Below are 25,313 nucleotides of genomic sequence, written 5' to 3' on the forward strand. Positions count from 1 at the left end.
ATGCCCCCTTTAGTCTCAGTTCTCCGCAATCACAAAATCCAAATCTCAAATCTCCTGGCGCCAGCAAACCCGCGGAACTCCTTACCCTGGTCAGGGTCTGTGTCTGTCCCAAGAGACGCGGCTGTCTGCCATGCGGTCTCCCTCCGACCCTCTGGGCTCAGGTCTGGCAAACATTCCTGCCCAGATCCCTGGTTTTTAACCTTTCCAGGGGAGGTCTGCCCTTCCCGGCTGCAAACCGTCTCACCAGCTGAGTAAATTTGCCAATTCGGGGTGGGTGTTATTAGTTTCAGCTGCTTACTCCGTTTGCTCCGGGACAAGACCTGGGACGCGTCTGCCTATATCCCCAATGTTACGAATTTGCAATGGGTAATAATTAGGACACATGAGCTTTATACAATGTCAGTGGGGAACACAGAGAACAACAAAAACAAACAAACAAACAAACAAACAAAAACTCCCATGAGATGCTGCTTTCTTTAACTTTTGGAGAAATACTTTCCATCCTTATTAGGCCGAATGCTTATTCAGTGGGACTCTGGGATTCCTTCCTTGGAAATATGTAAGAGAGTAAAGGCCCGTTGGGTTAGATACCATGGTATTTGCATATTTTTTCCAATATTGACGTTGTCTCTTTTCCACTTTGAAAAGATAAAGAAAATATTTTACATATGATCTCTCCTCTACATATGCTTCATTCTGCACACATCCTCATTCCAGCCAACATATACTTTTTTTGCTTTTTTTCTAGATTAAAGTTGCTACCATAACTGTAATAGCAAGTTCCTTATGGGTTATATTAACATCATTCAGGGTCACTAACATCTCAATTCTTCAACAACCTAAGGTTTTACAAAAATCAGAAAGAAAAAAAAAGGTCTTTTTAGATAGCAAGACCCAAATGAGTTAATTACAAAAGGGGGGAGGGGCAGTGAGACCCTGGCTACTGCCACTGGCCTGGAACTGAAACAGAAAGAAAAGCCAGTTCTCTTTCTCAGGGCCTCTGTTCCCACCTATAACTACATAGCTAAGAGCCTTGGGCCAGGAAGACAGACAAGTATAAGAAGCACCTCCAAGTAAACTTAGTCGAAGAGGAGCTAAGATGAGACTGTTCAGGGAACTTATTTGATGTTTTCCTATAGCTCCGAACCGTCAAAGAAGTACTGAAGCAGTGAATGGGATTTTATAATAATCTGATTTGATCCCACTTGACCGCAAATGTATAAGTCACAGACCCAACACTTGATGGAAATGAAATATTAAACTCAACTCAATTTGAAGTAAATTTAAATACTCTCTCTTTTGACCCTGTGTAAAGTCTTTTTATTTCCTTTGTGCATGTGAGAGAAAGAATATGTGTGTAAATTGACAGACTGCAGAAAAGGATTAGCTGAAAAATGAGTCCTAGAAACCTAAAGAAAACTTATTTTCAAGTATGTGAAAACTGTTATATGCAATGGAATCAATGTATTAAATGTTTTCTCTAGAGGTAAGATTTGACTTAAATAATAGAAGTTAAAGGAGGCAGGAAGGACTTAGTTCAAATTTTAATTCATACACTGGTGATGAATTTAGCTGTCTCTCAAGGTATTAAATTTTCCTTGGAGGTGTTCAGAGACTGAATGACCATTTTGAGAAGGAGGTTGCATTAGCTACACCTTCCAACTCTGATATCTCTTAACGTCTTAATTTTTTATTCCTTCCTTTTCAATGATGGCATACATGGAAATATCTCATGCAAGGTGTTCCCACTGTAAATATCTAGCTTAAAGCAATGATCAAGAGAAATTTATTAAAGAAATGTCACTAATTGCATAGGGAGAATTTTAAATTTGATAGTTACTGTGGAAAGTGGTAAAGCTGAATTCATATACTTGAAAAACCATTTGTGTTCAATGTGGAAGTGAACTTTTTTGCAAAAAAGGGAGGTGTTAAAAAAAATACCCTCTTCCTGGAACATATATATCTACTCTCATTTATCTGAACTATTGTTGATTCTTCCCATTTATATGTGCATTTTTATGAATAACCTCAATGAAAAATTTGCCTAGTTTATTGGCCAAAATCCAATAATATATGTTGTCTTAAGAAAAGGAAATGGATTATGAAAATGTTTCTAAAGCTTAAAAATTGGGTGGCATTTCTGTTCTTTAAAGGATTGAAAGAAGGATAAGCTCATTTCTCAGGTATGATCTGTATCATTTTTTAAAGGGATTCAAGCCATTTGTTTCTAGATGGCAATACTTTTCCGATCTGTTTTTCAAACGTCCTTGACCTAATAAGCTCATTTCTTAGGTGCCTATTTTACAATTCATTTTCTAAACAAATGGATTGGATTTTAATTGAATTATGAGACTTTAAGTAAATTAGCTGAACAATTTTTACATATATATATATATATATATATATATAACTTTTTTTTCAGTAGCATCCCAGAGGAATACTACTACTTTTTTTTTTTGCTAAGAAAATACATTTATTACTATTAGACTCAAACTGATCGGACTATGTAGGAAGAATACTAATCAGGTAGAGAAAATTATAGAATGTATGTTCCTGTTACTACAAATGCCAGCCGTGAAAGCATTTCTTATTTAATCCTTACTTTGACATTTTCCTCTATCCCTTAGCAACCCATGAACCTTACATTGACCGCATTTATATAAACAATGAACAGAGGGGACAGTGTTTAAATGTGAAAAAACAAAACAAAACATTATTTGCAATTAAAAATCCATGTTCAAATATATTTCTCGGGCAATGCTTTTTTAATTTATTTAAGGTCAGCACACATGACCAAATAAATAAGGCAGTGAAAGTCAGTAATATGTACTTTAGAGTGTGATATTTTGGCATTTCTGGACTGAATCTAAAGTATCAGTAAAAATAATTATTTTTTTTTGAAAATGGAAAATTTATAATAACACATGTCATGAAAGTTGACACAAGTACTTATTTGGAAGCGTGAAAGCGTGGAAGGGCTACTAAGATTCATTGAGCACCTACTGTGTGCCAGACAATTAGAAGAGACTATTTCCAATAATTCTGAGGTAAATCTGTGATTCCTGTTCATTTGGGGGAGGAAAATAAAGCCTAAAAAGTTAAATTTATTGATTAAGATCAAGTATTTGGTAACATAGGTTTGTCTTTGACATTCAAACACAAGACCTCCCAATCTAAGGCCTGTGCATGGGATGTAGATGAAGATGACTCCTTCAATCAGACACAAAATAGGCTTGGAAAAAATTCCAGTTGCTGGAATCACGGGGGTGTGTGTTAGCCCCCATTTGAGGAACATGACTCTACATATTCTCACTTACCCCCCTGGAGCTATGATGAGGTAAAATGAGAAAATCAACCGGGAGTCCTGTAAAGTTTTCTACTGGATGTCAGTGCAATTGTACTCTAGGTCCTCACTCTGAGAAATCTAATTGCTCCGAGTGAGTTCAACACTGTAGGAATCGGACCAAGTTCAACTACATGACCGAATGGGCAGTATGTGTTTCTTTGCATATGTGGTAGGAAAACTAGCAAGAGCTGAAGAGGACTAACCTGAAAATATATAGGGTAAGGAGGGCGCCACAAAACCACCTCTTCAGCCTAGCCAAGTACTCACTCTGCAAACAGTCGGCGTTCAAGAGGTCCTGGCACTTTTCATGGCACTTCACTCCGCACTCCAAGCACTTCATGCCTTGCCGGGCAATGCCCCACAGGAGCCCTTCGCACTCGTAACAGTAGGTTGGTGTCGTGGCTGTCCAGACCTCAAAATTGTGTGGGGTGGTGGAAGACATGGGGTAGATCAATGCCTGCAAGGTCTTCTTGAAGACATGTATTTTCTGTGAAGAAGAGAGAAGTTCCCCAGGCAAGCTAAGTCAGTGGATTTGGAAATTTTCAATGTAAAACAAACAATTTGTATCACTTTTCCCTGAAAATGCTATTTTTGACAGAGTTCCCTGATTACTGATTTAAGTGAAGACAGTGAGCACAGTAACTCTGCTCACTCACTCTTCTCTCAGTGTTCCAGGGCCCAATTCAATTAGATGAACTTGAAGAACTCCTGCATCTACCAGATTGGACTGGGCTCTACTGTATGCGCTTCTTGAATAGCACTAAAGAGCTCAAACTACTTGACAATGTCCATGTCCCTGCTATACTCTAATCTCAATGAGGACAAGGATGAAACCAATCTAGTTCATAGCTACATGGATCCCCAGAGCCTAACCTAGTCTCAGGCTTAAATATGTGCCCAGGAAATATTAATTAAAAAAAAAAGAATTTATATTAATATCCTTAGTCTAGGTTCATTCATGGTAAATTGTAAAGTGGATGAACTGTATTCTCAATGCTGACCCTTACCTTCTAGAATCATCCTCAGCACTCTTTTGGATCCTACCCAAGCCTCTCTAAAATGACTTTGTACCCTCCCTGACACTTCACACCTCCCCATCCCTAAACTATGTTTCTATAGTTCTTTCTGCAAAGAACTGCTTTCATTGCCTATCCTGTAGGAAAGAGCAGAACGACTAGTTCACAAGAAAGGAATTGCAGCAGATAAAGGTTAAATGTGGCACACTCCCATGGTAATTTGTATTTTAAAAGGAGATAGTTTTTCATAGCATATGAAAGACTTTCTAATAACAAACCTTTGGTGGGGTGGAAAAATCTGAATGGGTAGCTAGGAAATCTGAGACCCCTAGCATAGGCCCCATCACATGATATTTCAAATAGGCTGTGCTAGACAAGAACTGTCTTTCATATTTCTTCCCTTAGTGCCTAAATAGTGCCTATCATGGACCCTGGCACATAATATGGGCATGGCATATTATTTTGTGACGTGAATGAATGTTCTGCCAAGAGTCTTATAATCTACAGAACGATTTAAGGTCTCTAAGCTTCACTTTCCTCTCTACTCTGTCAATCTACGGTATTAGTTGAAGATCCAATTGTATGATGGTAACATTTACAGACTTCAAAAATCGAGTAAATACAAAATAATAGTGTTGGTGATAGATTTTTCAATCAACAAATGTCAATCAATAGAAAAAGAGGCTTGTTTGGATAAGTCTTTTTCTAGACTTCTCATATCTCACTAAGCAGATCACTTCCTGAGAGAAAGACTAGCACTCCCTGAAGTTACATTTACAGGTAATTTCACACAACTGCCTGATGCATAAGAAATAGTTATTTACATAAATCCTGTAAGAGCCTCGCTGATAAGTAATACTAGAAGTAGGGCATTTATATTTTGCATTCATCATCCTTCAAACTCATTTTGGAATATCTTCTCACAGCATTGAAATGACCAACTTCCCATTATTTTTCAATTCCACATTATGGTAACAGCATCTTTCCCTTTATTATTACACTAGAGGCCGATGCACAAAATTCATGCAAGAGTAGGCATTCCTTCCCCAGCTGCCGGCACCAGCTTCCCTCTGGCACCCAGGACCTGGGCTTCCTTCTGGCCACTGGCAGGCACCTGGGACCCAGGCTTCCCTTGCAGCCCCAGCTTCATCCAGAAAGTCATCCAGAAGGACTTCCTTGTCTAATTAGCATGTTACGCTTTTATTATTACACATTTTTCTTATTATGTGTTTTCCAAGAATATGTTTGGTAATGGCCCTTGGAGATTCTCTACGAGGGAGTTAAGCTTTACTAACAATTTTTCTAACTTTGAACAGCACGATCCAGGCTTGCTACCCATGAGGGTCTAGTCCAGCAGTTCTCAACCTGTGGGTCGCGACCTCTTTGGCGGTTGAACGACCCTTTCACAGGGTTCGCCTAAGACCATCCTGCATATCAGATATTTACATTATGATTCATAACAATAGCGACATTACAGTTATAAAGTAGCAACGAAAATAATTTTATGGTTGGGTCACAACATGAGGAACTGTATTTAAAGGGCCAGAAGGTTGAGAACCACTGGTCTAGTCAGAGCTCTTTATGCTTCATGTGAGTCTACAGAGCAGCAGGATGGTCAAACAAGGGAATACCTCAAGTGGGAGACCCTGTACTAGGGTTTATATACGCAGAACAACTGGATCTATTACTTTTCAAAGGTAGCTGTGCCAAGTAAATCTCTTAAGTTCATTTCATAATCAAGATGTGTTGCAAAGAACTGTTAAGAGTTCCTTCAGGTTCCTGAAGATGGCGGCCAACGGGAAGGCAGGCTGCAAGACAGTGAGTGAGTGAGAGAGTGAAAGGAGAGTGCGTGGACATGCGGGAAGCATGTGTATGTGTGAGGGAGGGACAGATATATTCCACAGGACTGTTGGGGACTGGCTGACCAGGCTCCACTGGCTGGGTAGCCTTTACTACTGCTAAAATCTCTCCCGGAGTGGCCGGCTCTGCTGCAGAGACTGCACCATCTTGAAGGGGAGAGTGGCTGTGATTGGAAGCCCAGCCTCACCTTCAACAGGGGAGACCTCGGATACCTCCCAGGACTCTACAACCACAATGCCCAGTTGTCTCAGCTGCGAACCCACAAACACCAAGATTCCAACCTCCCTGGCCACAGGCACCTAAAAGCTTGTCCAGCAGGAGACAAAATGGTGCTGAATATGTAGATGGGCCCTGCGCCTTCTCACAGAGCAGATAGAAGGAACAGCTGAATGAAATAACATCCACCCGGAATTGGTGAATTAAACACAGCTGGTGAGGCAATCCATGGATGGAGAGGTCAGAGATCATCTAGAGCAGTGGTTGGCAAACTGCGGCTCGGCAAACCGCAGCTCGCAAGCCACTTGCGGCTCTTTGGTCCCTTCAGTGTGGCTCTTCCACAAAATACCGGCTCTTCCACAAAATACCGACTTCTGTGCATGGGCCACGAAGTTTCAATCGCACTGTACGTGTGCGCCTGCACGTGGTATTTTGTGGAAGAGCCACACTGAAGGGACCAAAAAGCCGCCTGTGGCTTGCGAGCTGCTGTATGCTGACCACGAGTCTAGAGCAGTGGTTCTCAACCTTCCTAATGAGACAACACTTTAATACAGTTCCTCAGGTTGTGGTGACCCCCAACCATAAAATTATTTTTGTTGCTACTTCATAACTGTAATTTTGCTACTGTTATGAATCATAATGTAAATATCTGATATGCAGGATGTTTTTTCATTGGTACAAATTGAACATAATTAAAGCACAGTGATTAATCACAAAAACAATATGTAATTATATATGTGTTTTCGGATGGTCTTAGGCGACCCCTGTGAAAGGGTTGTTTGAGCCCCAAAGGGGTTGCAACCCACAGGTTGAGAACCACTGGTCTAGAGAGAGGTGAGATCTGGGATCCAGGCTGGAGGAAGAAACACATGTATTGGGGACTAGAGTTTCAGAGGGAGACTGCACCCCACCAAATGAGTACCCCTTGGGGTCGGTGTAGCCCTCGAATGTGGAAGGGGGTCCAAAGGGCTGCTGGCCAAGGGGACTCTAGATATATGCCCACAGCCATGGGAAACTGTTTCCAGAAAGGCAGCCTAAAGTTCTATATCGGCTGCTCAGTGCCAGGGGAAAAAGACGCGAGTCAGCGTGGTTCCTTTGTCTTTTTTTTACCTCCTTGCTTTTGCTTGCTAAGTCCAGTACATAGGATCTTCCGATTAAAAACACTCACAGAGACGGCAGGAGAAAGTTGTTTTTGTGGAAACTGGGGATCAGAATAAGGAGAGATGAACAGGAAACCAGCTCTGGGTCAGTTTGTTCTGCCAACCCAGTATTAAGTGCAGCAAGGAAAGAAGAATCTGAACACTGGGTAGATGGGGCCATTTAGTTCCAGAAATTAATACAGAAACACCGCCACCCAGGGGTTGTCAGAAATAGACTCTTGTATAAATACAACTGAAGGCAGGCAGAGAAACAAAGTGAGCAGAGAGATCCTACCTGCTTGAAAATGAGGTTGTGGCTTATGACACAGAGGAGTGGTGGATCCCAGGGAACTTCAACACTGTGCTTACTACCTGACAGGAAACAGATGAGCCAGGAAGAACAGTAGAGGAGGTGATCGACCTTCACTACTTCACTTTTTTATTTTTTATCTTTTACTTAAGAAACTAAATTTTTTTCTCACTTGATTTTACTTTTTTATTATTATATTTTTATTTTTAATTATTATTAGTACTACTATTATTTTACCTTTTTAAGTTTTATTTTTTCTTTATTTTATTTTATATTATTTTGGGATTAGTGCTCTACATTCTATTTTTATTTTAGCATTATTTTATTCTATTTCAATTTTTTTTTTTGCCAACTCTCTCTTCCTCACTTTTCCCCTTTTTTGTCCTGTTTCTCTTACACTGTTCCTGCTTTAGTTTTTCCTCTATACTATTTTTACTCCCTGTTAAAAATTGATCTTACTTGTATATCTAATTTCCTCTCCCCTGCTCTAAGTACATGTATACTTCTCCTCTTTCTTCACTAGCCAATTTTTTCTTTTTTCTTTCTTTCTGTCTTGTTGTTTGTTTTTCTTTTTTTTTGCTTCTGTTTTTTTCACTCCTCGCTTGTTCTCATCCTCTACTAATAGCTTAATTAATTCCAATAACCAACTCAGACCTACCTACTCTCTTTTCTCCTTTTCCAATAATAGAGGAATACATAGATATAAAGATTAAAGAAAGAGGAAATATTATATATATATATATATATATATATATATATATATATATATATAAATTTTCTGATGTATGTATTTCTTTTTTTGTATTTTATTTTTTACTTTTCTTCTCATTCGCTCATTCTCTTTCTACCCCCTCTATACTGATTTGTGGAAATTTCCCCATTCATTCAATTCCTTGACCTTACCTTTTGGAAATAAGCTCTGCCTCCTCAGATTCAGCTGGGTGTTTGTGTTTGCATTTTTTGTATTAGTTGTTGGTTTTTGGAGTTTTCTCCCCAAATACATATATTTTTCCCCTTCTTTTTTCTTCTTTCTTTTCTCTTTTGCATTTTGTCCTTTTCTCAATATCACTTTTGCACTCTTTTCTCTCCTCTAATTCTCTTTTATCTGGTGGTCACATTTGTTTGGGGTTATTGGTATAGTGAATATATTGTGTCTTGTCATGTTGTATTTTGTGCCTTTAAGTCAATGCAGGAGAGACAGAGCTACATAACCAGATACCCTGAGAGGAGTGAATATGGGGAAACAAAGACACAGACCCCAGACAAAAGAAAAGAAGGGATCACCAGGAAATGAAGTAAATGAAATGGAGGCAAGCAATATGTCAGAGAAAGAACTCAGAGCAATGGTCATAAGGACGCTAAAAAGGTTGGAAGACAAATTCAACAATATGTGTAAGAACCAAGAGGAAATGAAGAAGAACCAGGAAGAAATGAAAAATGACATCGCTGCAATAAATAACAGCCAACATCATACTCAATGGACAAAAACTAAACTCATTTCCCCTGAGAATAGAAACAAGACAGGGATGACCACTTACACCACTCCTGTTCGATATAGTACTGGAAGGGCTAGCCATAGCAATCAGACAAGAAGAAATAAAAGGCATCCAAATTGGAAAAGAAGTAAAACTGTCCTTATTCGCAGATGACATGACACTATACATAGAAAACCCCAAAGACTCCATCAAAAAAACTGCTAGATGAATACTAATAAATGTATTTGGCAATGTAGCAGGATACAAAATTAACACCCAGAAATCTATGGCCTTTTTATACACCAACTAGTGGCCCAGTGCACAAAATTCGTGCACAGGGGGGAAGGGTTCCCTCAGCCCAGCCTGCACCCTCTCCAATCCGGGACCCCTTGGGGGATGTCAGACCACCGGTTTAGGGATTGGGCCTAAACCGGCAGTTGGACATCCCTCTCAAAATCTGGGACAGCTGGTTTCTAACCGCTCACCTGCCTGCCTGCCTGATTGCCCCTAACTTCCCTCCCCTGCTGGCCTGATCTTGCCCCCAGGTGCCCTCCCCTGCTGGCCTAATTGCCCCTAACTGCCTCTGCCTGCCTCATCACCAATAACTGCCCTCCCATGCCAGCCTGATTGCCCCTAACTGCCTCTGCCTCGGCCCCCACCATCATGGTTTTGTCCATAAGGAAGTTGGACATCTGGAAGATGGCCGGTCGACCCGGTCTAATTAGCATATTATCCATTTATTAGTATATCTAGATTATATAGTTTAGGATTGCTTAAATGGGGGGGGGGAGGCTTTTTCAGCAGGAGGTGATGCTCTTGGCAGACAAAAACACATAATCACTATATCTGGACTGATAGTCAGCCATATGCCAAAGCAGTCATTAAAAAATTGAACCACTTTCTTACACCTTACACCAAACAGCTGTTGCCCTTAAAACCCTTCCTCAGCCCCCACCTTAGGTCTGCCTTCACAGTTCACCAAGATTAGGTTCTGATTGGTCGGTTTCTATGCCAATCAGCGCCAAAAGCTCCTCCTCCTAGGCAGCCATTGACTCCTTGCACTTCTTCCAGATTAGGTTCTGATTGGTCGGTTTCTATGCCAGTCAGCGTCAAAAACTCTGCTTCCTAGGCAGCCATTGGCTCCTCACCCTTCACCCATATTTGGTTCTGATTGGTTGGTTTCTATGCCAGTCAGCGCCTCCGTGCCTATCTCTGGGCCTGATCAAAGAGACAGGGCTAATCAGCAGCACCCCCTGGAGGCCTGGAGAGAAACAGAGGTGCGGCTGCTGGCAAAGCCCAGAAAGAGAGGCAATGGCTGATCAACAGCTGCCACAGAGGCTTCAGATCAGACCCTGCCTCTCTTTATGCAGGCTTCTCTCTGGGCCTGATCCACAGCCCCCTCGGCAGTCAGTGCTGGGTCACCAAGGCAACCCAGCACTGACTTCTGGTGTTCTGTTGAGCCTTGGTTATTGCAGACGTTTTGGATGCTGGCTCTTTATATATATATATAGAGAGAGAGAGAGAGATAAGGAACTCACAGAAAGAAATAAAAAAAAAAATACCATTTACCATTGCACCAAAAATATTAAGATACCGAGGAATAAACTTAACTAAGGAGGTAAAAGACCTATACTCATAAAACTACAGGACATTAAAAAAAACAGATAGAGGGAGACATAAACAAATGTAAGAGCATACCATGTTCATGGATTGGTAGAATCAACATCATTAAAATGTCCATACTACCCAAAGCAATCTACAGATTTAATGCAATCTCCATTAAAACACTAATGACATACTTCAAAGATCTAGAACAAACTCTCCAAAAATTTATCTGAAATAAAAAAAAGACCCCAAATAGCCACAGCAATCCTAAGAAAGAAGATGGATCACAATACCAGATATCAAGCTATATTACCAAGCCATGGTTCTCAAAACTGCCTGGTACTGGCACAAGAACAGACATATAGAACGAGGGAACAGAACAGAGAACCCAAAAATTGACTGAAGCCATTATGCTCAATTAATATTTGACTAAAGGAGACAAGAGCATACAATGGAGTCAAGACAGTCTCTTTAATAAATGGTGCTGGGAAATTTGGTCAGATACATGCAAAAAAATGAAACTAGATCAGCAACTTACACCATACATAAAAACAAACTCAAAATGACTAAAGGACTTCAATGTAAGATGGGAAACCATAAATATCCTATAAGACTCCATAGGCAGCAAAATAGCAGACATATGTCATAGCAATATCTTTATAGACATAGATCCTAGGGCAGTGATGGCGAACCTATGACATGCGTATCAGAGGTGACTTGTGAACTCATTTTTTTGGTTGATTTTTCTTTGTTAAATGGCATTTAAATATATAAAATAAATATCAAAAATATAAATCTTTGTTTTACTATGGTTGCAAATATCAAAACATTTTTATATGTGACACGGCACCAGAGTTAAGTTAGGGTTTTTCAAAATGCTGACATGCCGAGCTCAAAAGGTTCACCATCACTGTCCTAGGGCAATGGAGACTAATGAGAAAATAAACAAATGGGACTACATCAAAATAAAAAGCTTCTGCACAGCAAAAGAAATCATCAACAAAACAACAAGAAAGCCCACTGCAAGAGAGAACATATTTGACAATGATATTTCAGATAAGGGTTTAATCTCCAAAATTTAGACAACTCACACCACTTAACAAAAGGAAGATAAACGATCCAATCAAAAAAATGGACAAAGGACCTAAATAGACACTTTTCGAAAGAAGACAGAAGAAATGCCAAGAGACATATGAAAACATGCTCAGAGTCACTAATCATCCAAGAGATGCAAATCAAAACAACAATGACATACCATCTCACACTGTCAGAATGGCTATCATCAACAAATCAACAAAGGACAAGCTCTGGAGAGGATGTGGAGAAAAAGGAACCCTCGTGCACTGCTGGTGGGAATGCAGACAGGTGCAGCCACTGTGGAAGACAGTATGGAGTTTCCTCAAAAAGTTAAAAATGGAACTCCCATTTGACCCAGTAATTCCCCCTTGTAGGTCTACATCCCAAGGAACCAGGAACACCAATTGGAAAGAACATATGCACCCCTATGTTCTTAGCAGCACAATTTACAATAGCCAAGTTTTGGAAATAGCCTATGTGCCCATCAGCAGATGAGTGGATTAAAAAACCGTGGTACATCTACACAATGGAATACTATGCCATTATAGAAAAGAAGGAACTTTTACCATTTGCAACAGTATGGATGGAACTGGAGAGCATTATGCTAAGCGAAGTAAGCCAGTCGGAAAAGATAAATATCACATGCTCTCACTCATATGTGGGATATAATGATCAACATAATTTGATGAACAAGAATAGATCCAGAGACAAATGGCAGGGGAAGTGGGGGGGATAGAGAGCAACCAAATGACTTGTATGCATGCATAGTAGCATAACCAATGGACACAGACACTGGGGCAGTGGAGGCTTGTGGGGAGCGGTCTCGGTTTGACAAGGTCCCGAGAAGACAGTCTTTCACAAGGTGGGCTGTCACACGCTCTATCCCACTAAAGTTCAAGTTACTGATTTAGCTTGCTAAATGCCAAATAAGCAGGAAAATTGTGCTGCAGCAGTATAGCTTGTGAGAATAAGGAAGTAGTCTAGCTGAGCTTAGATCATGAAAGTCGGTCTCAGCCGCCGACTGAGACGAAGGATTGGAAAAAAGGAAGTTGGCCGAGACTGTTAGAGGAGATGCTTGCGCTGATCAAATCGAAAGTTGCTTAAGTTCTGCTAAATGCATATGTAACCAGTGAATGTATAAAAAGACTGTGTGAAATAAACTCGGGGCTGCAGTCTTGAACTGTCAGTCCTCCCGATCCCATCTTTATGTCTGTCTTTTTTTCTCAATCCTCACCCCCCTTTCAGGTACTGTTCGACTGTAGTGCCGGCGGGCTCCGGCAGAGGCTTGCCCAAGGTGGGAATGGCTGGGGGCAGTGGTCTAGTGGGAAAAAGGGGACATATGTAAAACTTTAGACAAAAAAAAAAGTTATTTCAGAATTAGGAGCATGCATTATTTATCTTTACTCTCCCTTTACTGCCTAGCAAGGTGGGTATCTTTAATATTATTGAAGTGAATTGAATGATTCTTGGCATTACAGATTCTCCATGAGCTATCCATATAGTTACAGTTTCCTGTTCTAGCTGAGTTGAGGGTCTGAAGAGGGAGGGAGGGAGAGAGAGAGATGGCATTTCTGATTTAGCTAAAAAAAGAAGGAGGGAATTTAGATATATTTGCAATCATATCAGGTAATTTGTTTCTTTTAGTAAAGGAAAAATAATTATGATTCTAACTCAAAGGAACACTGGGTAGAAGTACAAGTCAGTGTTACTGAACATAGAAAAGTAAGAAATACATATGAACTTAGCAGAGTTGAGCAAGAAGTTATTTTTTAAGATGAATTTATATTTTAAGATTAAATAAATGATTAGTACATTTCATCTAATCCCCATGTCCGTTTTCTTTTTATTGAATTCAAGTGATATATAGTCAGTGCTCTACATCCATAGGCTATCATAAGAGTAATAAATATAAGAAACATTTGATAAAAAGTTAAATAGGCTGACAGAAAACAGAGTTTTGGATAGATAGCTGAGATAATTTCATTGAAATGATTTGTTTGGTTTGGTTTTGTTAAAGAGCCATGATCCACTTTATGAAAAGAGAGTGAAGCTAATTTCAAAAAATAAAAATGTGAAACATTTATTAGACAGTGCATTGAAAATCAATTGAATGGAGTATTAAAACAAATGCCAACATTTAAAAGCTGTAAGATGCGGGAGGAAAACATCCAATAATTTACTAGAGGGTATATTTCCATAGTCTCAGGAAAATGATAATATGAGTCTTTTTCATTCTTGATTTTTGGGATATTGACATATTGAAAATTACTCTAAAATAAATGACACATAAAACATTTCTTACTCCAGCAAAGCATAAGATGTAATTATGGTCAGTTTAGAAACTTGTTCAGTGAATAGTCAAGGACATCATGTAAAAATACATCTCAAAGGAGGGGATTCTTATATCTCAGAGGCATATTGCATCTTGGGGGGAAGAAGGTGCTTTCTTAGCAGCAAAATAAGACCAGTCAAGCAAGATTATAAGAACTGAGAGTGTGGGATTTTGTGGAATAAGGCAAAAAGATAGGTTAAGGGGCACTGAATAAAAGCAAGACGGAAGAAAACAAGGGAACACACTAAAACTAGCCCTGGGAAATGGAAGTCTGTAACTCAGCACAGGAGCTGGATTAAAGGGAAGAGAAGATTATGTTTAATGTAGCAGTTTGAGCGGCAAAAAATAGGTAGGTACAGCTAATAGGATCCTAGCTGAAGTGAAGGGCTAGGACTGGATATGTTATCACGAGAGGGTCTCTGGCCTCCATAAACCAGGAACCAAACACATGGAGAGGGTGGCCTCAAGAACAAGCAGAGCTCTGATTACTGGGACTAGGTCCCGAGGACAAAGTGAATTCAGAAATTACGGAGACTTGGTGCTAATCTATTTTAAAGGTTTCTAAAGTTTTCAAATCTTCTGCAGCAAGCATATGTATGTACTTTCCGATTATAATAAAATATGTGCTCATTGTAAAAATGTACAATGCACAAAAATTAAAAAATAAAGCTTTTAATTTAATTTTTTCAAGATAGGAATTGTCTTTATCTCTGTTTTTTCTATTTATAGATAGAATAAGAGACTTGCAATTAGGAAAAAAGAACATTTTTTACATTAATAAAGTGATTCAAGAAAAGGAGGCAATTTTTATGGTGTGCAGAACCCGTTTTAATCTGTAGAAATGACAGTAAGAGAAATGCCTTAACTCTGGTAAACCTTTGTAGCCAAGTACAAACTACAGACTACAAAGTGGAGGATGCTCACATTCTGGACAAATATTTTGTTAAGGATTTCTGATCCAAGAAATTGAAATATAAGGTGAGTTGCCTTAATATGTCACTATTTGAATAATTAGGACACTGGAAGGAAATGAATTGCCTTTTCTATGTGAGGAAATTAAAATGTGTCTGAGAAGTAAAGCCATCAGGCTTCCTGCCAAGAGCAGTGACTAGTGTTTTTAGACCATCAGTATTCCAATCTACCAACTGTTAGTACTTAGGACAGGAACACAGCTTATCTACCTCTGTCTGCCATGTGGCTTTTCTCTTTTCCTCCCCACGATGTTAACCAATGAATTGGCTAATGAAGGTCTCTTTTCCTCTTCATCCTGTGGGTTTCCCTCATGGAATTATAAAAACATCCCTAACCTCAAAAAAATTTGCACTGTTTTGAAATATTTGTTGTGTGCTTGCTGCATGGTCTTTAGGGGAAAAAAATCTATCTGCTGTCCTATAGGTATCATGTTATTATTTCTGGACAAAGTCATCGGAAACATTTGCAGAGCAAAGATTAGGTGCGTGCCCTTTAAAATTTGTTATAAACGTGAAGACAGAATAATGGTAGAATACAGGGTGGGGCAAAATACAGTGTAGGCTTACAGTTGTAAGTACACAAAGCACATAATGTCTTCCTGTATTATTTTTCATTAATTATTGTATTACTTTCCATATGAACAACTGTAAACCTACTTTTGCCCCACCCCGTAAGTTCCAGACATAATTTAGAGCCAATTTACTCATCAGAATCATCACATACAATTATAGAAGCTAAAATTACTCAGGTAAATTATTTTTTGTTAGATAAAATACAAATAGAGATAAAAGTTATGTACCTATCCATGGAAGACTATTATGTAATTTGTTTTTACTTAACAGATTATTTTATAATGGATACTAATTATCACCTACCTAAGTAACTTGCAGGGTGAGTCCAAATAAAAAAGGCAGAACAATGATAAAGTGGGTAATTAAATAATTCAAGGAGAGTAGAAGTTGGGATGTGCCTTGTATTATGACAGAACATGGTCTGAAAAGAAATTAGGGTAGATTTGTCATGTACTATAAGTATCAGTTTTTCTCCAATTGAGACTTTTAATAAAAAATGTATATATAAATAATGGAGGTGATAAATGATGAGTAAATTATTAAAATAAAGCCAAATATAATGTGAATCCCTCCAGTGGGGACAACTTTAGTCATTTTAACATGGAAAGAAATTTGATTACTTTGGGTAGAGACTGAGTTCTTACAAATATTTCTTTTTTTTTTTTTTTTTTTAAGCTTTAGGGCATATGACTTAGGGAGGTTTTTTTTTTCTTTATTGATTGAGGTATTACATATGCTTCCTTAGCCCACCATTGCCCCCCCCCCCCACTCATGCCCTCACCCCCCTGGTGTCTGTGTCCATTGGTTAGGCTTATATGCATGCATAGAAGTCCTTTGGTTGATCTCTCCCTTTACCCCCCACCCTCCCCTACCTTCCCTCAGAGGTTTGATGGTCTGATCGATGCTTCTCTGTCTCTGGATCTGTTTTTGCTTATCAGTTTATGTTGTTCATTATATTCCATAAATGAGTGAGATAATGTAATATTTATCTTTCTCTGACTGGCTTATTTTGCTTAGCGTAATGCTCTCCAGTTCCATCCATGCTGTTGCAAATGTAAGAATTCCTTCTTTTTTTACCGCAGTGTAGTATTCCACTGTGCAGATGTACCACAGTTTTTTAATCCACTTATCTGCTGATGGGCACTTAGGCTGTTTCCAAATCTTATCTATGGTGAATTGAGCTTCTATGAACATAGGGGTGCATATATCCTTTCTGATTGGTGTTTCTAATTTCTTGGGACATATTCCAAAAGTGGGATTACTGGGTCAAATGGGAGTTCCATTTTTAGTTTTTTGAGGAAACTCCATACTGTTCTTCACAGTGGCTGCACCAGTCTGCATTCCCACCAGCAGTGCATGAGGATCCCTTTTTCTCCACATCCTCTCCAGCACTTGTCATTTGTTGATGATAGCCATTCTGACAGGTGTGAGATGGTACCACATTGTTGTTTTGATTTGCATCTCTCAGATGATTAGTGACTTTGAGCATGTTTTCATATGTCTCTTGGCCTTCCTTATGTCTTCTTTCAAAAAGTATCTATTTAGGTCCATTGCCCATTTTTTGATTGTGTTGTTTATCTTCCTTTTGTTAAGTTGTATGAGTTCCCCGTAAATGTTGGAGATTAAACCCTTATCGGTGATGACATTGGCAAATATGTTCTCCCATGCAGTGGGCTTTCTTGTTGTTTTGTTGATGTTTTCTTTTTTCTGTCAGAATATTTGTAAGAAGAGAGTCCTTACAAATATTCTGACAGAGGCCATGAAAGAGCAGGAATAGGGGTTAGGATATTACACAAGGAAGAGAGGGAAGGGAATAACTATCTGCCTTAGAGAAAACTCATTCTACTGTTCTATTGTGTGACCAAGCAAAGCCAGTCATTTAGCCATACAAATTTTTGTGATGCAGTTAATAATAAAAATAACTAATATTTACTACATGTTTACATAACAAAAATTGTTGAAGTGCTTTCTATTTGTTATCTATTTGATTCCCCCAACAATGCCTCTAGAAATATAAGCACATTCATTTTACATATTGGAAAACTTATCTGGCAACATGGCAGACTAAGTTAATATAGCCTACTTGAGAAGTATTGGAAAAAAGATTTAATATGTAAAAGAGCCAAAAAGAAATAGATTCCCCAGGTACCTGGAATAAAAAAGAAAAAAAAGAAAGAAACTTACTGTCAGAATTACAAAAATTGTTTCTGTGGAAACCCAAGAGATGTGTTCACAATTCAGTTAAAACACATGAGCTGGGAACTTGGGGTTTCCAGACCATTTCCAGACATGATATTTGGACTTGCCTTCCTCCTAATGTGGACAGAGAGGGTAGTAATGGGAGCCTAAGCATTTTCAGATCTTTATTTATGTGGTTTTTTTTCAGAACAGAATTATTGACTATTTTATTTTTAAATCTTAATTGTTAAAAGTATTACATATGTCCCCTTTTTTCTCCCATTGACTCTTTATAACCCACTCGTGTCCCCTGCCCCAGGCCTTCATCACCCTATTGTCTGTGTCCATGGCTTATGCATATATGCATACAAGTTCTTTGGTTAATCTCTTCCCACCTACCCAGCCACCCCAGCTTTCCCTCTGAGATTCAACAGTTCCATGCTTCTATGTCTCTGAACCAATTTTGTTCAACAGTTTATTTTGTTCATTAGCCTTTAAATTTTGAGAAGTAAAGTATGCTTATTAAACATTTAAGAAATATATTAACTATATTACAAGAAATAGTATAGATAACCCATTTGATGGAGAAGAGGGAAAATAAAGAAAACTCAATCTATACAAAGGAAGATTGGAAAAGAGATAAAGAAAAAAGAGAGTACATTTTTTAAAAGAAATAGCACAAAGCTCAAATATAAGTATAAACTGACTGAATTTATCTGTAAAAAGATAACTTCTCAAATGGAATTTTAAAATTAAGCTGTGTGTTTATGAGATACACATATAGCATTAAGATATTTAAAATGGGACTAGAAAATGTATCAAGAAAAAATTGACCTAATCAATCTAGTGTAGCTGTATTAATATCACATAGAATATATTTAAAGGAAAAAGCATCTAAAAGATAAGCTTGCTAGCAAAACTGAATGAAACAGTTTATTGGTAGTATAAAACTCCCAAAATTAATGTACCCAACAAGAAAGGCTCATATGGGATATCTACAAAATTGATTATGTAATAAGCCATAAAACAATTCTCAATTAAATACTAAAGACTGAGTATACCATCCATGTCCTCTGAACACAATCCAGTAACGAAAATTAAACCCATATGACTTATCTTTGGAAGATTAAAAAATATTTTTATGTAATTGATGAGCCAAAATACTAACCAGTGGATCATTTATGAAATAACTATATGACAATAGTAGAAGCATTATATATACAACTTGTATGATGCGATTAAAATGAACTGAAAAGAAAATGAATAACTTTAAATGCATATGTTCAAAAAGAAAAAAAGGAAATTATGTTAAAATAGACAAGTGTGGTAAGAAACAGACAAAATATTTAAGACCGGAATAAAAAAGAAAATGAGGAAAAAATACATATGATGGAAATACTCTCTTTCTACAACTGAGCCATGGATTCCTAGGTGTATGTGTTATTGTTATTTATTTCCTTCACTTATGTTGTGAATGTTCTCTGTATGTATGCGATAGTTGATAACAATGAAAATTATTAAACTACATATCCAACTTAATAAGTTACAAAAGTAGCATCAGAATGAATACAAAGAGAATAGAGGGTGAATCTAAACATTACAAGAACAGAAATAAAAAAAAAATAGATAACAAAGAAACACTTTGGAATCAATAAAACAAATGTCAGATACACCTCTTACAGTACTGATTTTACAAAAGATAGAAAGTATGAAATGATAAGATAAAAACAGCACTAGCATTTCTATATCCTAATATGATTACTTGAATAATTTGGTGGTACTAAATTAGAACATTTAGGGAAAAAAACTTTCTGGGGAAAAAAATTATCAAAATTGACTCAAGAAGAAATGTTTAAAAAACATGGATAGGATTATTATATTAAATAAATTGATTCAGTTGTCAAATCGCTACCCTAAGAAAATAAAGATGGTTTTAGTAGCAAGTTTTGCTAGTCTTTCAAGGTATAGCAGTATTTATTTCATGCAAACCATCACAGAGAAGTGACAAAAAGGAAATTTCCCAACTTAATTTATGAAGCTGATTTATTATTGATGCCCAAATTGCTCAAATACACAGTAATCAAAGGCCATTGGAACACAGATGCAAAAATCTTATATAATTAGTAAACATATGAGGAAATCAAGGTCAAGAAAGTTTCTGTAACTTCCTCAGGTTTCCACAGCTACTGGTGTAGTGGACCAACATCTATCTCAAGCCAATGACTGTGCTCTTTGGAAGAAGGACAAAAGCAGGACCAATAGCAACACTTGCAAATGAGATGGTGTTTACATTTGGCATCAGTACTGCTGGTTTCCAACTCAGTACTCCCTGGCATCGGACCCTCAGCTGCCAAGTGACAGGGAAACCTTGAACTTAGCATATATCCTGGATACCTCAACACAAGTCCCTGTCCTGCTTCCCTGACTGCCACCTGCTCTGCCTGGCAAGGCATTTTTTAATTCCCATAAATTGTGAGATAAGAATTATCACTTTCATTTTCAGGATGAGGTGAACAAGTGTCAGGGAGTCAAGGAGTACTGATAAGATACAAGCTTTGAGAGGCAGTAATAGGTGGAGCTGAGGTTGTAATTCAGGCCCATTTCACTTCAACACTTGTCCATGTGACTTGCAAGGGCCCCTGTTCCTGAGCAATAGTCCAGAGCACCTGTGTGTATGTGAGCCTACAACATCTGGATTGAGCCCCAGAACAGACAGGTGTTCCCACCGGCTTTAACCCTCCATGTTATCTCTCTAGTATCATGCTAGGAATATGGCCCAGGTCTGATCTCCTGATTAGTCCCATACCTAGCTCTTGTGAGTCCCTTTTACTGGCCCTGAATCCCATTACTGGAAGAAGGACCCACAGTCTCCTAGACAAACCAACCCTTACTTAGAAGGGAAAATCCCGGAAGCATGCCAATAGACCAGACTCCTAAACAGGGTCCTAAATCCAGATAGAAAAAGCAGGGTTCTAGAATCTCTTTTAGGCTTGGTGAATTGTATTCCTCACTCTGCTTGAGTTTTTATAACTCCTGCCTGATAGAAGCTTCCATCATGACCTGCAGCAACAATATAAAACATAGTATCTCACCTCCCCTACCACATATACATATACATATACATATACATATACATATACAAATACATATACATATACAACTTTATTGTTCAATTACAGTTTACATTGACTATTATTTTGTATGAGTTTCAAGTGTACAACATAGTGGTTGGAAAATCATATACTTCACAAAGTGATCCCCTGATATTTCCAATACCCACCTGCACCACACATAGTTATTACAATATTATTGACTATGTTCCCTATGCTGTGTTTTACATCCCTGTGACTATTTTGTAACTACCAATCTGTACTTCTCAATCACATCACCTTTTTCACCCAGATCCCCAACTTCTGTCCCCTCCAGCAGCCACCAGTCTCTTCTCTGCCAGCTCCCCTCCTCCTATATTAAAGCCTCATGGCAGCAGGAATTTTTAGCTGAGTTGTTCACTGCCTTATTTCCAGAATCTGAAACAATGCTTGACACATAGTAGTCAATTAATATTTATTTAATTTTGAATGGATCTACTTTGGTTGTCCCACTGTTGGGTCCACGCTGAAGAAACAGCTGAAAGCAAGGACAAAGCTAGGTAGCGTAGTACCAGGCAGACTATTGTTGCCGAATATGCTATCCCTTCTTGCATTATTAAGCCAGATGGAAATGTTCAGAGACCTTACTCCTGAAGGGCTTCCTAGGCTGAGATTCCCAGTCAGCTCCACCAACTCCTCACGGGTGAGTGGGGACTGAGGTGGAGAGGCACCTGGCATGCTTGTCCCACTGCCAACAGTGCTAATGGGGTCTGTGTTGCTGACCCTCTGGCCTCTCGCATCAGGCTTTACCGCCTTTTCCTTCTTCGGAAGAGATACCTGAGCTTCTTACATACATCTCTTGAATGAAAATAGAAGAGCTAACATTTGATTGTTTCCACATGGCCAAGCCGTTTTCCTTCATGTAGAGGCCAGTATCTCATGCCTTCACTTTGAGGATACCTAGGAAGACCTCCAACACCAAGAAATGGACACTATCCTCTTCAGCATTAATGTTAGTTGTCCATGTAATGAATTAATGTGATGGCTTGTCAAGGGTGACACTTAATATGCCTGCTGTATAGTGGCCATATTTCATTTACTTTTTGAGACATGGGTTCTAGGGAAATGGGCTTTATGAATTTGAGAGGGAGCTGATGGATGCTACTTATCCACCCAGCACCTGCGCAGAAAACAAACAAACAAACAAAAAACTTTTACATCCATCTTCTAAAACTAAAGAGTAAAGTGATAGTTAAGTTGGTGAAAAGTAGATCAATAGTTAATTTAACCATAAAGTGAGGGTAGGTTCCCTGTCAGAGCCTCAGAAATTGTGGTAATATTCCTCTAATCTCTATTGCTTTCCTCTTAGCATTTTTTTTTAAATTTTAGGGGTAGGAAAGGCAAGAGAAAGAGGAAAAAAGGGAGAGGGAGAGGGAGAGGAAGAGAGAGAGAGAGAGAGAGAGAGAGAGAGAGAAACATCAATGATAAGAGAGCATCATTGACTGGCTGCCTCTTGCACATCCCCTAATAGGGATTGAGCCTGAAACCCAGGCATGTGCCCTGGTCAGGAATCAAACTGTGACCACCACTCTACCACTGAACCACACTGGCTGGGCTCCTCTTAGGTTCTTATAGCAATGAGTATTTGCACTTCAAACCAATTACCATATTTTGAAATATAAAAAAGGAATAGTGTAGGAATATATCAATAGAGGATGTTTACTTTCTCTTAAATCCAAACTATATTCAAAATATTAGATGGTGTCCCATGCCCCTGGGGAAGCAGCCACAGTATTTCAATTCCCTGGCACAATAGAAAATGTTTTAACTTGCCTTAACACTCAGATATTCAAATGAACATGTATTGTTTTGCTGATGTACATTGAGATTGGGGAGTTTGCTGATAAGACCTAGGAAATGTGGGCTTTTGAAAGATGACAATGACAAGAAGAAGAGAATAAGAAATATAAATAATGTTTAAATGTCAAGGGTATAGAAATTTATAACAAGTAATGTTTTGGGAAAAAATTCTATAAGAATGACAAAATCACTAACATTGAGAGAGGTAGAGTATATTAATTTCCACATGAAAGGGGCACAGATACATTGTCTTAAGTGAAAGCCTCAGCAGTGTCTGTGCAGGATGGAGCTACATTTCACAACATCCACTGCATGTTAGAATCACCTGAGAGTTTTCAAAACTATGCAGGCTACACCTGAAGCCAATTAAATCAGAATCACTGGGAATGAGACCCAGACAGAAGGTGTGTTTTAAAGCTCCCCCCAGTGAATCTGAGGAGCCAAATTAAGAATCCCTGACCTAGATATTTGCAGCTTACTTGTATCTTCTTTCATTCAGCAAGAATTACAAAGCTTCCACCTCATGCCAGACAGTGTACTAAGCAACACAAATGAAAATATGGATCAACAAACAAAATATTATGTTACCCTCAGAGATATCAGTCTAAAAGTAAAGGGTTATGCAAGTTGATTATATAAATAATAAAATTAGGTGTAATGAGAAAAATAATAAAGAAAGACACCTGTATTTATTGTTTACTATATCTTAGGCTACGCTGGGTGTTAAACATGGATCCACCCCCTTAATTCTCTATTGTCACCTCACTATACAGATGAAAGAACTCAGGTTTACAGCAGTTACATAACTTGCCAGATACAAGAATGATAATTTAATGGAAGATATGGGACTCACCCCAAATAGCCCCCACTCTTAACTATATTACCTTATGGAGGTAGTGATTAAACGCTAAAAACAAAACAAAACAAAACAAACACAAAAGGAAACTAATAGCTCAGCCAGAAGGGGAGGAGGGTGTTTTGGAAAGCCTCATAAATGAGACAAAACTTGAACTATGTAAAACTTTAACAGGATTTTTTTCAGGGGGAAAATAAAAGCTAAATTGTGTTAGGATGGAACCACATGTCTAAAGATGGGACATTTCATGCATAGTTGAGCAACAAAGGATAATTTGTAAGATAGTGAAGCTGAGGCCCAGGGGAAATTTATTTTAGGATCAGACTCTTCCCATGCTCCCAGTTATTCCTGGAGAACTGGAACAAGCATTACAAATGACTGCATCAAACAGGATGGTTTTGCCACTGGACTATGATGGATACATAGTAATGGACTTTGCACCTACCAGTTCCTCATTGTTTAGTGATGTCCTAATCACCATAGCCAGGGAGAGTCCAGATTTCCGGGCAGCCAAGGTCTAAAACAGACAGAATTATGAATTATTGGTACATGAGGTGACTGCTCAGCAGAATGTAAAAATGTAAGAATATAAACTATTGTTCATGTTTGCTCAATAGGGACCTGCCATTTTCAGTAGTCAGCCAATTCATCTAGAATGAGGAATCATAGAACATTAAAGCTGAACATTAAACCATCAAACCCAACCCCTACATTTTATAGATGAGAACATTGAGGTCCAGTAAGGCAGGGTAATTATCTATGGCTTCCAGGCTAGAAGAGGCTTTTAGAATTTTTCTCTCCAAGGTGGTCATGAGCACATTCTTTTATAAAACATGACCATTGGCACAGAGCCAGCTGATGTGTGTGATGACCCTGAATCCTAATTGGTGCTAGATCATTCTTGAGTTGTTCACAGTTCCCTGAATATTCTGCCAAATCTAGCTAAGATATTTTCTTCCATGGGTTCATTTTATCAATTGAGAACCATTCTACTCAGAGGTTTTTTCTTCACTCAAGGCTGGTAACTTAGGTGATTTTAAATAAGAGTCAAGTCCCTTTAGTTTCCCCTGTAAAATAGAACCAATATACTGCTTCTACCTGAAACATATGTAATACTAGAGGCCCAGTGCATGAATTCGTGCACAGGTGGGATCCCGCCAGCCTAGCCCCAATTGGGGTGGATTAGGGCCTGGCCCGTCAGGAGGAGGAGGTGGGAGGAGGTTGGCTGGCTGGCCCGCCCCCTATTGGGGTGTGGGGGCGGCAATCAGGAGCAGGGCCAGCTGGGGGTGAGGGGCTTCAGGCCAATGGGGTGGGAGAGGCTGATAAGGGGCAGTCCAACTGGAGGGAGGGCTCTTGGGAGGTTGGCTGGCCAGACCCAGCCCCAGATTGGGTCATTTCACTGGCTCCAGT

The 25,313-nt window shown here is 38.8% G+C and overlaps 1 protein-coding gene across 1 annotated transcript in view; it reads right to left on the reverse strand.

The window, feature by feature from the left end:
• UNC13C (unc-13 homolog C) overlaps positions 1 to 25,313 on the reverse strand; it is a 525,683-nt gene that overhangs the window by 284,235 nt on the left and 216,135 nt on the right. Inside the window, exons 7-8 of the mRNA XM_070422420.1 lie at positions 24,349 to 24,420; positions 3,614 to 3,833 (exon numbers count right to left, since the gene is read on the reverse strand). Coding sequence (XP_070278521.1) covers positions 3,614 to 3,833; positions 24,349 to 24,420 — 292 coding nt within the window. The remainder of the gene's footprint in view (positions 1 to 3,613; positions 3,834 to 24,348; positions 24,421 to 25,313) is intronic.

The sequence above is a fragment of the Myotis yumanensis genome, unplaced genomic scaffold (assembly GCF_028538775.1).
Source record: "Myotis yumanensis isolate MYYU_CA2020_CCGP unplaced genomic scaffold, mMyoYum1.0.hap1 SCAF_1, whole genome shotgun sequence".
Classification (NCBI taxonomy): domain Eukaryota; kingdom Metazoa; phylum Chordata; class Mammalia; order Chiroptera; family Vespertilionidae; genus Myotis; species Myotis yumanensis.